The 18,357-nt window shown below is 37.6% G+C and overlaps 1 protein-coding gene across 1 annotated transcript; it reads right to left on the bottom strand.

Annotated features, from left to right (window-relative positions):
- Positions 1–3,388: 3,388 nt before the first annotated feature.
- On the bottom strand, positions 3,389–10,072 carry LOC145678233 (myosin-M heavy chain-like; the record flags this gene model as incomplete). Its single annotated transcript, XM_081748278.1, has 3 exons — positions 9,929–10,072; positions 4,022–4,159; positions 3,389–3,502 (listed from the first exon to the last, which is right to left on the bottom strand). Coding segments are annotated over exons 1-3 (300 nt in total), but the record flags the coding sequence as incomplete, so codon positions are not given.
- Between the last annotated feature and the right edge of the window lie 8,285 nt (positions 10,073–18,357).

Raw genomic sequence — 18,357 nt, 5'->3', positions numbered from 1 at the left:
AAAAAAATCAAAATCGGTACATCTAATATTGTGAAGGCCTTAAAAAAACGAAATTTTGGATTAAATAAGTTTTTTACGGTTTTTCCCCGAGCTTGGAAAAAAACGGAAAGTTTGGAAAAAATTGAAATTTTCGAATATTTTACTATATTATGCTTTTAAAATGGAAACTATTTTATATTTATTAGTTTAGAGTTAAAATAATTAACTACTTCTGTTCCTTGTATTAGAATAGAGAAAATTTGTGGCAACAAATATATGTGCATCACTCATTCAAACACTTTAAAGTTAGCACCATATGGCTACAAAAGAAACTAAAATACAATACTAGCTAGTTTAATTAATATAGACGCATTAAAATTATCTTAAGCAATCTTATGAAGTTCCCGCTTGATGGCTGTGAAGTGTTAAAATAACGGGGCCAGAACTATTTTAGTTAATATGTCAAATCAAACATATATTTTAGAGATATCTTCCTTGTGCTATGTAAAATTTCCAAAAATTTTGAACCCAATAGAAAAATCATTTGTTCGAAAATATTGACAAAAACCCGAAAATATAATTTAGAAACTATTTCTTCGCGTGATGCTAGTGTCTTTCTATTTCAAGTGCGCCGTTGATGGCGCTGCTGTCGGAGGGACAAGTTGCTGTGGCCGAGATCCTTCAATAATTGGATGCGGACAGGGTCTTTCTCCAAAGCAGAGGGAAAGTTTATCATAAGCCCTCGACCTAAACAAGGAGAGTCCTCCTTTCGAATAACCGTAAATGGCCTTAAAATTCTCAAGTGCACAGAATATATGAATATATATATATATTTCAAAATCCACTATACGTTTTATGAGAATACGTTAATGATGTAATTATACGAACGCATATAAAATATACATATATTATACCAAAGGATTTCATTTTGAATAGGGTGATCATAATTTCATCATCTGAAAGCGGGACACCTTTAAGAAAAAAAAAGTCCCATGTCTTTGCACATTCATCAATATGGCCACGCTTTATGAGAAATCTACTTATATCGCCTGTTTATTTCAAGAATGACATAACTCAAAAATCGCCCTTATAGACTTATGGGCAAAAATGAAAGCTAATTTTGATGCCTATCCCGAGTAAAAATATCACAAATGTGCTTCCAAAACTAGGCGTTAGACAGCACTTGTGTCGTTCTTGCGCCAAGTCTTTTCCAATGCGTTTGAAAACTTTCAAACGTTCTCCTGAAAAGTGAAGAATTTTGAGTTATGTCGCTCTTGAAATAAACCGGCAAATATATATATACGGTGTTTCAAAACAACACACCGACAACATTTGGGAGGTGATTCTGACACCAAGATAGGACAAAAAGTATATGCCAACCTGGGTGAACAAATGCTTCCTTTCGAGTTATAGGCTGCCGAAAACATGAAAAAATTAACTTAAAAGTCCATAGCTCCAAAACTATGGCATCTACCGTAGTCGGGTCAAGACTTCACTTAAGAACTAATACGTATGCTATCCAAAAATACGTTTCAGAATCCTAAGGTACTCACGCAAAAATTTTTATAGACGGAGTTTGGCTACAGATATATAACTTGAAGTACTCGCCAACTACCTCTATAGAAATTGTTGCGGAAGTACTACAGGATTGTGAAGCTTGGATATTTGAATAGGACACATACTAGTTTCTATGTGAAATCCTGACCCGACTACCGTAGATCTCATGGTTTTGGAACTAGGACCTTTAAAGTTCTTTTTTTTATGTTTTCGGCAGCCTATAACTCCGAAAGGAAGCATTTGTGCGCCCAGGTTGGTCTATACTTTTTAATCTCATCTTTGGTGTGTCAGAAATCACCTCCCAAACGTTGCCGGTGTTGTTTTGAAACGCCCTGTATTTATTTATAGGGTGTTTATCTCTCTCTCTCTCTACGGTCTTATTTCTTATAAATGCTTTCCACCACACATTACACATGTTTCCATTCTTCGAAACCAGTCATCAAAGAAACTCTGCCATTTTTTTTTTTTTTTTTTTTTGGCAGAGATTCGGGCACAATCATCTTCCCAAGCCCTTAGTAGGGCGTCATCGCTTGTAAAACGCCTTCCTTTCAGCCTGGTCATTACACGGGGGAATAGCGCGAAGTCACAGGGACCAAGATCTGAACTGTACGGAGGGTGCTCTAAGTTTTAGCCCAGTGTTGGCCAAATATTCTGAGCACACTTCTGAACGGTGCGCTGGAGCGTTATCGTGGTAAAGAAACCATGTATCCATCCTTGAGTTTTGACACAGCTGTTTGGAGCTGTAAGAACTTTAGGCAGACATTCCTCGGTATACCACTTCCCTGTGACTGTCTTATGTGCTTCTAAGACAATGTGCTCAACAATTCCTCGCACACTAAAAAATACCGCCACCATTCTCTTCATTCAGTGAAGATGTGAAGTTCCGAACAGCCACGGGGATCTCCTTATCTTCGAACACCCACACTTTGTTTTGAGCCTGGGTCGGGACGTCATAGTAATAGAGTCAAGTTTCGTCACCTGTCACAATATTGTTCACAGAGGAAGATTTTCCATTTTTATATTTGTTCAACATTTCACGGCACTATCAAACACGATGTGCCATCTGCTCTTCGGTCAAGTCATGTGGTACCCAAAGGGTACAAATCTTTCTAACTCGAAGGTGATAGCGGAGAATTGCACGAACTGCTGACGCATTAATGCTCAAGCATATTTCTATTTGATGCAGGGGCGGATTAAGGCTTTTGGGGCCCTGGAGCCAAACTATTTCAAGGGGGCCCTATGTTACGAATCATTCCAGCGCATAAATTTTCTTTGCTGCCTTCCACGGTCCCACAGGCTTATCAAAACACCGAGAACTATGCTGTAGCTCAGAGAGCCCAAATTGATTTGAATAGGAACGTTTTATTGTTAAGGAGATTTGGAAAACATCCTAGATTTGCTCTAAGTAATAACAGAGATGTTTCAAAGGAATAGTCACTACAAGCTAATAATTTGGTTTGTAATAGAGGCCCAAAATAGCTCCGTCTCTCACAAAGTAAGTATCGCGAAGACTCTGGTGGAAGAAGACTTAACTCTAGCGATACCGTGAGCGAAGCGAATGGGAAAAAATAGCATGGGTCTGAAGCCTTGATTACTATATTTTAGTAATAAACATAGGAATTTGGGGGCCCTGGAGCCTGGGCTCCATTGGCTCAGCCCTTAATCCGCTCCTGATTTGATGCTATGTAACCCGTCTATCTGCCTCAAACATTTTTCTTACTGCAGTAATGTTTTGTTCAGTGACAGATGAAGATGGCCGACCTACCTTGGAGCGTTCTCAAGGTTGAAATTTCCTTTTTGAAACTCTCGGTATATGTATATCGGTATACTAAATATCGTTGTGAAGACAAACCTCTCCAAGCACAGGAGTCACTTTTTCTAAACACTGATCAACACTTAAACCAGGTGCAAAATTGCCCGGTATTCGGTTCTTGACGACATCTCCACCTCTTTTCACTAAACACAACTGAAAATTAACTGATACCGAAAATTAACTAAATTTTCGATTCCACGTTAAGCTGTAAATCCATGTTTCACGTAGTCTCGTTGTGAAAAGTACTCTAAACTCCAATCATTCATCCACTTCACGAGCCTCGTGGGCAACACTATTTCACCCAAGTCTTAGATTTCAAGCACTGTTTTAGAGTTGCACGAACTATAGCATAAAAATAAATGGATCAAGAGATTGTAGGAACATATTGAAGGGCACCTATCAACGTTTAAAGATAAGCAATATACTCCATTAAAAATATTCAGTTGCTGTTCGTGAATTCGTTAATCCTAATTATCAATGTACTCCGGAGTTAATTTTATATTTTCCAACATGTCCTATTCACAACAAATGGGAAAAATTGCCCACTGCTGGTAATGGACTAGAACATGGCTTGGGTATAATGCAGGCAAGACAAAATATAAAATTATTTTATTTTATGCCTAGGCACAAATGCAGTAATTCATCTGATACGTAGTAACTGCGTTAACTTACCGAATTCATGTGTTCTAAATGTAATTCAATTTTCTGTTGTGCTTCACGTAGCAGCTCTCGGCCCTCGTGGTGGACGGGAGTCACTTTATACAATCGAGCAAGTAATAACGGGTACTTCGTCACTCGTTGAACTGGCACCTGCAAAAAGAAAATACATTGTCATAGAAAATCAGAAATTAAGTGAATTACAATAAGCAGTGAAGTCTTTCAAACAAGGCAAAACACTGCATCCATACAATCGTGAAAAACAGGTAGTACGTTCGAAAAAAGGATTTTGTTTTCGTATCAATCTGGCAACTGTTAGTTCTATTTGATGGGTCTACAGCTGGCTAGCTAGCGTAGTCGAGCAAAAACAGATTAAAACTACATGACCTATGTGTTGCAGGTTCGAGTGCAAATCAAGCAGAAATGTAATGAAAAGTACACGCATAGCGTATACTCATTTTAAATCAGAAATGTAATCAGGATATAAGGGTGAGTATCAGGCGTGCACTCAGAAATTTCTGTTGGCACAGGTCCAATAATAAAAACACTACATTTATATAGTATCAAATGAGTGTTATTCTACAACCGAAAAAAAAAGATAACCAATTTTTAAGTACTGCTATGTATATTCTCACGGAAAATTATAAAACTAAGATTGTTTTTATCGTAAAAGAAATACAGGATGACCCAAAAGTAGATATACAGTCCCGTAATGATCAACTCATTGATATTTATATGATTTCTTATTGTTATCCATCAGGTAGACTTAGTTTCTTTATTATTTGTTCTTAATATCTTTTTACTTATATCTTAATACGCTCGGAACAGCCAAAGCAAATAAACCTACAAGCTAGAATGTTATACTTGATCACTGGGTGTATAATACCTACTTTTGCGCCACCCTGTACATGTACAGATGATGAGTAAGGTTAAATCTTTAGTCTATATCAGTCATTTCTCTGCTATGTCGAGTTACGAAGTTTGGGGGTCCGAACCCGGTAGACTTCCCGCGTGGGTGTGTCCCTGGTGGGTATTGGCTATATTTCTGAAAACTGTCGAACGTATACCTACCTCACCTGATGACGATATACGGTGTATACGCACCTAATGCTTTTATAAGTCAGAGTACACTCACCTTAAACCAGGGATATTATGAAAAATATAAGGGTGGGTATATGCATATGCATAAATAGAGGAGACTAGGCTTTCCTTAGAACACTGTTGACCCTCCCTAAGATACCAACGAAGCACAAGTAAGTCTCCTTCAATTCTCCACGTGTAGAAGTCTGACCTCCTCTAGCAAAATATTCTAGTTACGTCAATGGATATAAGCTATATTTTTCAAAACGTTCGAGGGCAGCCAACCAAAAATTCTAGCAACACATTACTGAAAGTAATGCGTTTGTAATCATGCAATTACTGAGCCATATTTTGATGGTAGGGCTTATAGTATTACGAGCAATCTGAAAATCATGTTAGAGCTTATTTCTGGTTAGGTTTTATGATATCTTCAGAGAAACAGAGTAGTTATCATGCAATAAAAGTTCATAGACTTAACAGTAAAGGTCTCATCATCTACTAGAACTAGAGGAAGCTTAAATACCAACCTGTGCAATTGTATTCCAAAAAAACGTTTCCTCAAATCACAATCATGAATTTTCCTGAGAGAACTCTTACAAACAAGAATGTTTATCGCGCACTAGCCTAATGGAGTTTGCTGAATAACTGAACTCCTGGACCATAAAGATAGAAGAAACGTGATTAAATAGAACGAGGAACACTAGCAAATCAAAGTGCCAGCGTAAGAGCATTATCTCTGACCACTTCCAAGCAACGCCATGTTCTGATAACCCCAGGTCGATTTACATCGTAGTCACTACAAAGGAAACTGCTGCCCCTTTCTAGAGGCTACAAACTCTTGTTTACAGAAAACGCATACAAACACAAAAAAAACTACGTCATTTGTATTTCCTTTTGTTTTCAACCCCCTTCCCTTTCTCTATAGTCACAAAAGACAAAAACAAGAGCGTTGGATAACGCTTAATCATCATCAGTTTTTCTCCAGTGCTATCACTTATTGTTGACAACAGTATTTGTATTGTCTCCATGAACTTTCCCTTGGTATCAACCTTTGATTGTTGTTCTCAGGTTGTCAAAGAATACTTTTCACGCAACCACTTGTTAACAACACAACATATCATGTTATCTATTACGCATTAACAGCAACAAATATGTGCAGTGTAGGTTAAAAGCCCTTTTGAAACTTAACAGAAATTGATCACACGGTCTTTGATTTAACGCCTGACGGTTATGTCTTTTAGGCTAAAGGAGACGGTTGATAAATAAAAATAAATGATTATGAAAGAATGGGTGGAACAAGAATATATGAGCAAACGAGAGAATCCCAAGAAAAGCTAAGGACTATGTGGTCCACCACAAATTTACATGGGCTGAAATCGAACCAGGATTCCTTGCCTACGGGTAAAAGTGGATCTGAAAGGTAGGGGACGCATGACATCATACCGTCGACTGTGCCCATCTTTGCTCATTGTAATCTTAAAGGAAATAAAAGGACGCCATTTTCTGGAAGTGGGGTAACGACGTCCCCCGCATTCCCTCTCGCTTTTACTCCTGCCTTTGACCTAAAAACAAGCGATCTGCACCTTTTTCTTAGTCTTATTTCCTCTTTCTTATACTTTTGGTTACTACAGGGACATGAACACAGAAACATCAAGGACGATAAAAATGGTCATGCTCTTCAGGACTCGAACTCCCGGTAGGACTGAAACCCTTGCTCCCATTTAATTCTGTAGGAAAATACGTATCTAATCCAGAGAGTATTAGAATAAATCCTTGATTTTAGCACTTCAGATCTACTATAGAAGTAACAAAAATGTAAACGAAAATATAAAAATGAAAGTGACCCACGTTTGTGACTTAACTCTTGAAACCCGCCTGATCTCGATCAAATTTTCAACGTAGATGAGATTCGGGACTGGGTTGGTTATTATCATTTCACTTTGACGATGCAATTTAGGGGAGGAAGAGATATATAAAAATGATCAATATTCATAGTTTTCGGGGTCATGAGAGGAACAGTAACACTTCCGATGCCCTTTCAATCCAAATTCAGCCTCGCAACTTGGGAGAGGCGGGATATCTATCTATCTATATATCTATATCTATCTATCTATCTATCTATATCTATATCTATATATATATATATATATATATATATATATATATATATATATATATATATATATTTCGAATGTCGCATCATTCCGCAAAAAATATTCTGTGAATCGTAATCGTTTTTGATATGACGGATCACCACTTGACTTAGTTCTTTTGTCATTTTTTTTTTTCAAATTTAGTTTCGAACAGGGTAGGCACAGGTTTGTAGCTAGGGCGGGTGTTCAGCCCCTGGAACCACTTTGAGTTCATCCTGAAAACTTCGGTTGTTTGTTCAGATAAATATTGGTATATTTTAAAACAAAAGATTGAATAATGAACTCAAGTTATCACCCCAAAAATGATCTCGGCCCTCTGTCTTTTTGTTCTACTACGAGTCTGGCTAAGATTGATTTTTATTATTATTATTATTATTATTATTATTATTATTATTATTATTATTATTATTATTATTATTATTATTATTATTATTAAAGCATGAAGTCATTGTGTATGTCACATTGTCTTCATGCTACATTGCAAAAAACTTTCGTCTGAATGCGATTGAAAGATTAAGCGCCTCTTTTAGCAACGAGGCTCGGACTTACAGTTTAACGTCGGATCGAACTACATGAGCTCCTATCTGAAATTGATCCCAGATCTCTTCCGCGCCAGGTGTTGCAGATAGCCATATAGCCATGAGGGAGCTCGCAAAAACTTTCATGGCAATCCTTTGTAAATCTGGATAATCTTCGGTAATACGACAGGTCTTCACATCAGCACCGTGCCGTTAGGGGGGCGGCGAGCGAGGCGACGGCCTCGGGCGCCGAAGTAATGGGGCGTAAAGTTCGGTAGAAAAAGGAAAAATTACTTCGAATATATATATGGGGCGCCCTTGTATACTCTCGCTCCGGGCGCTGATTTTCACGGCACGACACTGCTTCACATGGGGTTGATATTTATAATATCCCATTTTTATTTATTTATTTATTTTTTAATAATTCAATCCCAAACGGAAGAGGTTGAAAATTGTATTAGTCCTATGTGTTCAACCTCCTACAGAGCCGTAATAATCAGTGATGCAAGGGGCCGCGAATCCAATGTTTCAAGATCATAGTGTACATTATAAAACTTCAAATTAATAGCAAATTTGTTTTGACTCATTGCTCCCTTCCCTCCGATTGTTAAAAGACAAGTAATGTTTTAAAAATAAAAATTGTTTAAATATTAAGGCAGCTCGCATTGTACGTACAATGCACAATGTCTTGCAGAAAGCAAGCTCAGGCTGAACCCTTGAATGACGAATAGTAAAAGAGTCGGTGAATCGACGGCAAAACCGATCATCAAATATATCATTATGATTATTATTAACTATATCATTATCATCATGATAATTATCAAAACTTATGCGCAATAAGTCTTTGCTGAAATCAAAAGATCTAGTAGGCTAATTTGCTTTGTTTTAATGGTGTTACCCGTTAACAGGCCCCAAAATGGGAGGTTCAACTATTGCTTCAGTAAGGGCTCCTACGGATTGACGACCCTGCAGAACCAACCAGAATACCTGGAATACCTGGTATAAAGGAACCAATTTAAGGGGGTACGTTATAGTGACTTCTGGAAGGTGATCAAGCTTCATCTGTTACATCTTTACAATAATTCGCTGATTGGGGAACCACATAAAACTCCTCCTGCATAGGGATCCTGAAGAGATTTATTATGGAACTGAATCCCAACACGTAAATATATTAATTAAATTCGGTATGCGATGGCTTTTTGATACATAAACACAAATGCGTTCTTCTCTTGCACAAACAGAAATGGCCATTTTGCAATTGGGGCTCACTCGGACTCAGGCTCGCTATTCTCCATGGAGCTTGCGCCCACTAATCTCAATAAAACTCGTACTCACACTTGCTCGGGCTTCAGCTCGCTATCCTCAATGAGATTCACAATTCTCGCACTTGCCCATGTTCGCGCTCACTAGCTTCATTTTGGATCGCACCCGCTCAGTCTCGAGCTCTGATAACGTATCTGAAGGATTTGTACTCACACGGGCTCGCTAGATCTTGCTTTCTCAAATAACCATATACGAGGGCATTTCAAAACAGTCCGATCTGAGTGAAATATCGTGTCACAGTTAATAAGCCAGTCCTGATATACAGCATCTTCTAAGGAAGAAATAATGTATCAATTTCAACTACCTAGCTCAGTCAGTTCGTTGGAAGCAGTCATTTGAATCGGTCCTGCGCGTTAAGCACGCATGCTTTAGTGCTAGATCTAGGTTAAAGGGAGGATGTTGAATTTCCTTAAAGCCACAGTTTTTCATGGCAGCCTTGGTAACAATAACCGTATGGATGGAGCATTGTCATGCGGTATGCGAAAGCTCTACGCACATCGATCGGTTCAAATGACTGCCTCCAGCGAAATGACGCAGTTAGTTGAAACGAATACTTCTTCCACAGATGGCACTAAATGCCATGAATGGCTTACTACTAATTATGCGATATTTCAGTGTCAAGTTGAAACTTTTGGAAATACCCTCGTATCCAGCACATACTAATATACAAGTCCTAGCTGTCAGTGATAAGAAGACGCATGCTTGCACGAGAGTACATTCCCATTCTTCTTTGATGGAGTTTGACCAGCTTTTTCCCAGAGGGTCATAATATAACTCACTCTATTCTTGATGTGTGCAATACCATACTGTAAGTTAACCAAAAACTAGAAGAATGAGTGAACACTTACCATTAGGAAGGAGTTGAGATTCATCCGCCGAAGGACCGAATTCTCCATCTGTGACACACGGAGAAATATCCTCAGCAGCTCCTTTTCCTTCTCCAAATTGGCCAACAACAAAGATGCCCCACCCTAAAAGAAGAAGCAAAACAGAAATATGTAAAAATCAATCAAATAAAAAAAATATACAAAATATTTTACATATCTTATGGTAAAATGTTCCCCACTCTACTTAACAAGATAAAATTTCTATTAATTTAGTAGGCAATTCAAGTAGATGTATAATTTGATTTCGTATTTCTAGGGAACACGAACGAAGCCTTATGCTCTTGCATGTGTATAAGAAAGTAAGCCCACCAAAATAACCACTACATGGTAACGATTACTGAACGTAAGATAGTGTGCGATTGGCTATTGCGTCTTACCGCCTGATGTAACAGCGAAGTCGTGAAAAAAGGAACTACTATAAAACCAGAATCGGAATCTCTATTTAGATTTGCATCCAGCATGTGATATATTTTCCAATCATTGTCTTCTACTATGCCGCAACACTGATCTCTGTAACTTCGGGGGGAAGGAAGTAAGGGCCATCATCACCGTACTAAACTTTCTTGCTTTAATTTCTCATGTTAAGCTGTAGTTATTACTTAAACATTTATTTGTGAAACACGAACAAAATTACAAGGCGTTTTCGTAAAACTTAATCCAAAGAAAACTTACCCTTAAAAGCAAACTATCCCTTACGGATTTTTTGCATGAGAAATGAGTTATGTGATATATTAAGAGTTATTAAGAAAATATTTGTTTATGCAATATCAATAAAAGCACGTAAGTCAATTTGAGAAAATTGGCTGAGAAAAACTTATTAAAGCCCAAATATATATCAGGTTATTAATGAGACATTTATTTATGAAATAAGAACAAAATCGCCTATTTTTATTTCCCCCCCTTCAGTAAACTATCCAATAATCATGTTTTTGAGGGTAGGAAGAAAATCCGACAAAAAGATATAACTTGGAAATTTACATAATTTAGTAGTTTCTATGGTCTGGCAGGAGACTATAAACATAGCAATGTTGTTCTTAATATTTGTATTTACAGAATAAACAGAACTGAAGATGCTTACAGAACAGAGTGCAGCAAACATGTGAAGCATTGATGATTCATATGATACACTTTGCTTTGTAAAATGACCCTTTTGTCTCGACTACTAACATACTTATCTGGATAAAAAGCAACAACTAACAACCTATATCTAAAATTGTGCATAAATAAAAATCTGTGAAAGTCTTAATCAAATGAGGCACTTCTACTTAGTAATAAGCACTAAACTGCATCATTATAAACTTTCTTGACTTCGGAGTAAAAACATGCTGTAATCTGATCAATAACGTAACTAACGGGCTAACAGGGCCCGTAATTCTTAGGGGAAGAGCACGGCAAAAGATGGCCTATTTAAGTTTTGAAGATTGACTTTATGATGTTACTGTTAAAATCCACTTTTCAAGTTTCATATTATTTCACACTTTTTTCTTCAATATTGTTTTGCAGTCGTCTAATATTTTGAGGTTAATGCTTAGAAAAACATTTAATTTCGCGAAAACACTCTGAACACAGGAAATATCAGGTAGTCTAAAAATATTGAGCCTTTCATACACGAGTTGGCGTTAGTATCCCAAATCTCAGAATATGAGTTACAGCGGATCAGATCTAATGTCATTTGACAGCAGGCAGTTACAACTAGCATAGATGCGCCAAATCAGACGTAAGGTATTGCGCCGTAAAGATATATGCACTTTCCGCAAAACTGTGCTATCTTTAATAATATTATTTCAATCAATAAGGGCACAAATGCTGCGAAGGTTTGTTACGAAACTTGTGTTGTATAAGGTACGATGTGTTATCAAAAGCAACTGCCAAAATATGATTCAGCCACTTTCGTTCTGGAAATTTCGATGTCTAAGACGCTCCTCGCTGAGGGTGACCAATCACAGCAAAAGTGGATGATGATCTAACAAACTTCGACCAAGACCGGCATATAAGCAGTCACTACATTGTCAATGACCTAAATATTCACAATCAAACAGTGTTAAACCATTTGATCAAAGCTGTCCACAAAAAGAAGCTCGAATTCGAATGCCACACGATCTGACTCAAAAATATTTACTCGATCAAATTTCTATCTACTAATCTCTACTGAAACGTAATGAACTCGAGCCATGTTTGAAGTGGTTGATCACGAGTAATGAAAAGCAGATAACCTATGACATCAATGTGCGAAAAATACAGTGTTTTGGTTGAAGCGAGAAGAAGCTCCACAGTTTGTGGTAAACTCCACACTGACGCCCAGGAAGGTTATGATGTGCATCTGGTAGGACTGGAAGGGCATAATGCATCACAAGCTACTACACCGGGTAGAACGCTACATTTGGACTTGTACTATCGACAGTTAGCGCGAGTGTACCAAGTAATTGCAAAGGAACGGCCGAGACTGGTCAACAGAAAGGGTAGAGTGTACTATGATAACAACATCAAACGCATACATTTTTAACGACAAAATTAAATAGATGTTTAATTGAGACAACTTGACTGGCATGTTCTAATTCTTGCACCGTATACCCCGAATCTGGCATCAGATTTTCATTTTTTGGGCCACGGTGGCTCAATGGTAGAGCGTTCACCTCTGGTGCTGATAATGAGCGGAAAGGATTTCAGAATATTCGATATTTGAGAATACTCAGCTGAGAGTTATCTTTTACTGATTTGCTTGGTAACAATGAGAACAAAATCAAGCTGGGCACAATAATAACAATGTGCAATTTTGAAGGCAAATAGTGACTATCTAGATGTAACATCCAAAACTATAAAAGTTCTCTATTGCTATATAAATTCTGTGTCTTCATGAACGTAGGGTGAGGGTGACCCATTTTGACATTTTCGCGGGCGTGGAGCATGCATCTTTATTTGACTAACACAGCGTGGTCCGGAACTGGGCGTACTCCTAATTGGTGTTTTCTGACGGTTTTAGGTTTTACCCACATTTGTTTGGTAACATTGATTGGCAGTGTCTGGCAACATTGCTATCCATGTTCATTTGTTTTCCGCTTAGTAACAGTTATTTGCAGTGAAGTTGGAGTAATGATCAGACGTTTCCTGGCCGCTAGATTGGAAAAGGTTGTGCATCTTCACCAGCTCCCCTTGCCTGGCCTCCAAGAAGTCCCGATCTGACGACACCAGACAATGCTCTCTGGGGTTTCATAAAGCAACAAGTAAGAAAAATTCGATATCACACAACGCAGGAATTAAGAGCAGCTGTGGAACACGCCTTCACCCTCGTGACTCCGGAGTATCTCCGCAAAACATCTGCGAGAACTTGGCGCAGAATTCAGCTGTGTTACGACATGGATATGGTGATCATACCGATGTTTATGACTCTTAAAACTCTTAAGAAAAAATTAAATGAAATCTTTAAGTCTTACGTCCCACGGTTATGCCGGTTAGGCTAACGGAGACGGTGATTATGAGAGATGAGTGAAATGGTGGAATGAAGAAAGTGGGAGGAAACGGGAGAACCCCGAGAAAACCCACGAGCACGGTGTTTGCCCACCACAAAGTCCACACGGCGCGAGCTGGAAAACACAACTAACACCATAACTCAGCTAAAGGGGGGTACGCCCACTTCAGGACCACCCTGTATAGTTTCGATTCTAATAATGAATACTCTTAATACCCCATAATAAAGTACTTAAATCATACTGTATACCGGATATGTTATCTATAATAGGTATCTCAAACTTTTTGTCAGGCGGAGACCACTCTTATTAGTTAGAATGTTCTACAGATTACCTTACTCTTGTCACGTTCGAAACCAATATACCATTTTAAAAAGCAGCACTGTCACGTTTACATCACGTGAAGGTGTTTGGTTTGAATGCTTTGTATGATATTTTGTTAGTTAATATTGAATTAGTAATACGGCAAATTGTGGAGGCGTTAAAATATTAAATAATGCTTTTGATAAAGTGGATACTTTCAAATATTTAGGATCAATATTAACAGACGAAAATCATATTCACGAAGAAATTAAATGTCGACTAAAAGCAAGGAATTCGTGTTACTATTCGGTTCAAAATCTCTTGTCGTCGCGAATTCTGTCGAGGAATTTGAAGCTTAAAATATATAAAACGATAATCATGCCTGTTGTTCTGTATGGTTGTGAAACATGGTCGCTTACTCTGAGGGAAGAACATAGACTGAAAGTATTTGAGAACAGGATCCTGAGAAGAATATTCGGACCCAAGAGGAACGAGAATGGGGAATGGCGGAAACTTCATAACGAGGAACTACATAGTTTATACGGTTTACCCAACATTGTTAGGGTCGTCAAGTCTAGGAGGCTTAGGTGGGCAGGTCATGTAGCTAGAATGGAAGAAAGTAGAAACGCTTTCAAAGTCTTGACTGGTAGACCCATAGGAAAACGACCATTAGGAAGACCTAGGCGCAGATGGGAGGACAATATTAAGATGGATCTCGCAGAGATAGGAATACAAAGTAGAAACTGGATGCAATTAGCTAAGGATAGAAGTCAGTGGAGAGCTTTTGTGAACGCGGCACTGAACCTCCGGGTTCCATAGGCCATAGAGTTAGTTAGTTAGTTAATATTGAAACCAGATATGATAGATTTATACCATTTCTGGTTTTAGTAGAAATATTAAATTGGAGATGGAATATATTCTTGGAACGCTTAATCGATTACAGAAAACAGCTTCTTTCATATCCATTATAAATTTTACTCTATAGCGATTAACGTTAAAATCGGAAGTGGTTGATTTCTGCCTCTTCTGGTTTAATTGTTAAAGTTCACTTTTAATGAGGACGTCAGCACCAAGGCTATTCGCCACTTCTGCTTTAAATAGAGGGTTAAGGGAGAGGATGGTACCTATTCCTAAAGCGCTGAGTTGATTAAAAAATAAGCTTCTCGGTATCTCTTTTCCTTTATGTAGATCAATACTGAAACCGAAAGTTGTACTGGATTTTTATTACTTTCGGTTTTAGTAGAGTTAAGGATGAAAATAAAGTGTATCCTTGGAATCAATTACAGGAAACCACTTGTCATTATGTATTACCGTATTTACTCTACAGTGATCAAAGTTAAAATCGGAAATGGTTGATTTCTCACACTTCCGGTTTGAATATAATCTCTATCAACGAACTCAATGCTTAACCTTCTACATTCCTGCCAAAAGTGATGGTGATCCATGAAATAGATTTTTTTTTTTTTTTTGCTTCCGAACAATCGGACAGACAGGGTAATTGCTGCATGCACAGTAGTTTTGGTAAACCCCAGGAGTAAAAGTGGGGGAACGCTAGGGGACGCGCTCCCCCGACCTCGAAAAAAAAAAATATGTACGGTGTCCCCCCAGTTCCTAAAAAATTACAATTGGCAAAGGTAGGCAGGAGGACGGCGTGACGTCATACCGCTAGCTACCATCTCCTTACCTTTTCAGATCCACTTTTGCCCCTGGTAAACCCAATGCCTTAATAGTTATAAAGGTTATAATAATAATAATAATAATAATAATAATAATAATAATAATAATAATAATAATAATAATAATAATAATAATAATAATAATAATAATAATAATAATAAAGTGTACCAGTTTTAAAAATAGTATTAATTAAAGTTCCTTTAACTTTATATTGGTATTATCATAGAATCATAATTTAATGTCAAATGAAGAGGTTCTTGATATTATATTTTCTCACCTCAGTAAATTAACTTTCATTTCTTGATGAGAGACTGATCAGGTAGTTAGTGGGGCGTCAGGTTTTGAACTATTTGCTTCTAAGACATCGCTGCAGGTTGAGAAATCGTTGTACTTTCAATATGATTTTTGTAAACGATGCATTATAGTTCATATCCAAAATCAATTCCTATGTTTTTTGCCGCATCGAATTACTATTTTTGTGCAAGAAAAATATATTATATTATACTTAAATAACAAGTAGACTTGAAAATCGAAATCTAGCAGCAGCACCTGCGGAAAGAAGCTTGAATTAAGAGGAGGCAAAAACAGAGAAATTATGACCACTGGTCATTTTCTGTTGTGTGACGATATAACCGGCATACTTTCCTTGCCAAGTTGTCTCCGAGCGTTCCCTTACAAAGCTATGTAGAAAGTTGTAATTTCTTATTCTTCTTCCAAAGGTGTTGTGATAAATAGTTTTGTTTCTGGGAACCGAATATACCAAAATAAAGAAGAAACAAAAAGACATGAGACAGGCAGGCGAGATTTTTTCGTTAAGTGACTGTAATATCCTGTTCGAAGTTTATTACCCGCATGCCCGTATCCACGGGGGAGGCAAGGGGGGCCGGGCCCCTCTAAATTTTGGCTGCCCCCCATAAAATTTCACGGTAGGCTTGCAAATGAACTATAATATGGTGATGAAGTATAATATGATTGGGTCGGCCCCCCCTAAATTTTTGGGCTGGCTACGGGCTTGATTACCCGTAAGTCTTCTTCAAATTTTAGACTTCTAGACTATGCTATGCGTAAGTATCGAAGTCATACAGAACAGCTATGTCCATCTGTTGACAGGTATCAGAACAAACACGCGGTAAGATATACAGAGATCAAGACGTAGATTTCTTTTTATTAATAGATACAATGTTGCAAGAATAAGTTCCGTATCTCCCATTAACCCTTTTCTCAAACTGATAGTGATAAAAATTTACTCAAATCGGAAGTGGTAAAAATCAACCATTTTCAATTTCAACGTCAATCGCTATAGAATAAAAGCGGTAATGGTATATATCGACAAGCTTTTTTTTTTTTTTTTAAATCGATTCAGTGCCTCAAGCATATATATTCCATTTTTCATCGTTGTCCCTACTAAAACCAGAAACAGCATAAAGCTGTAATCATTTCCGGTTTCAATACTTATCAATACGTAGAAAAAAAAACTATAAGAGACACCGAGACGTAATTTCTTAGAATCAATTCAATGTCCCAATAGTGCAGTATGCACCAAAACAAACAGGACTGAAATTTTACTGGGGTGTGAAAGTTAAAAAAATGCTAAACGACTCTGGTATATCAAAAGTCCAGGGCCATAGTTCAACTACGTTACGAGTAAATATACGAAAAAGTAGAAAGAAAGGAAAGATGTTGCAAATAGGTGATTTTTCAATTTAGAATGCTAGAATATTTCCAATCCACTAGTCGTTTGGGCTTCACAGTATAGTAAGGCGCCCTATCTTAAATGAAAAGGCAACTTTTCCAGCGCAGAAGGCTCTTCGAACGCAACGTAACGACGCAAAAATGATACTGGAATCATGTATGCTATATTACTATGTGAGTGAACCAGGGGCATATCCATGCGCGGGATCCACCAGGTCCGGACCCTACCCCCCCTTGCTTCCAAACTTCTTAACTCGACATACATTTGTACGCTTTCTTAATAGAACTACTTGTTCAGCAGAGAAATGACTGATGTAGACTAAAGATTTGATCTTATCACCAGTACTATTTCTTTTCTGATAGAAACAATCTAGTTTTATCATTTTACGTGAGAATATATGTAACAGTACTCTAAAATTACTTATCTTTTTTTCTTTTTTCGGCTATCCACCATTAAATATTATACATGTAGAAACGTAGTGTCCTGTATTATTGGACCTCCTCCAAACTTTGGACCCCTCCCAACAAAAATTTTCAGGGTACGCGCATTTAGAATACCTCAAATCAATTTTCCAGCAATGCTGTATTTTTTGATATGGTGAGAGACCAAGGGAACGTTTCTTTTTCATTTAACATGGGACGACTCACCAATGTAAAGCCCAAACGGCTCGTACGATTGGAACAATTCCACTATCGTAAATCGAAAACCACCAAATTCCAAGAAATTTCCTCACTTTTCACTTTTTTGTGTGTTCCTTTACTCATAACGGAAAAGGTCAATTAAGTTTGTGGTGGACAACATCGTGTCCATGGGTTTTCTCAGGGTACTCCCATTTCCTCCCACTTACTCATTTCATTACTTACTTCATCATCATTGACTTGCCTTAATCACCGTCTCCCTTACCTCAAAGGGTATAACCATGGGACGGTAAACTGAAATATTCAAAGTCAATACTCATAATGGAGATAGTACCAGACTTTTGATACACCCTGTATATACAAGTGTGTGTGTGTTTGTGTGTGTGTGTTTGTCATCAGATTTTCACATACAAAGGACTTACCTATAGCCACCAAATTCTGTAGATAGATCGATCCTCACCAGAACGAATCGTACGATCTTTTTTTTTTTTTTTTTTTTTTTTTTTTTTATTCAATTTTCGACTCGAGATACAATTGGGAAGTCATACGTTCTGGAGGTTCAAAAAGTATAGTGTCTTCAGAAGCCTTCATGTTAGATAACTAGCATTACTCTAC

The sequence above is a fragment of the Thermobia domestica genome, unplaced genomic scaffold (assembly GCF_964235325.1).
Source record: "Thermobia domestica unplaced genomic scaffold, izTheDome1.hap1.1 HAP1_SCAFFOLD_2145, whole genome shotgun sequence".
Classification (NCBI taxonomy): domain Eukaryota; kingdom Metazoa; phylum Arthropoda; class Insecta; order Zygentoma; family Lepismatidae; genus Thermobia; species Thermobia domestica.
This window is presented reverse-complemented; position numbering and strand designations above follow the sequence as displayed.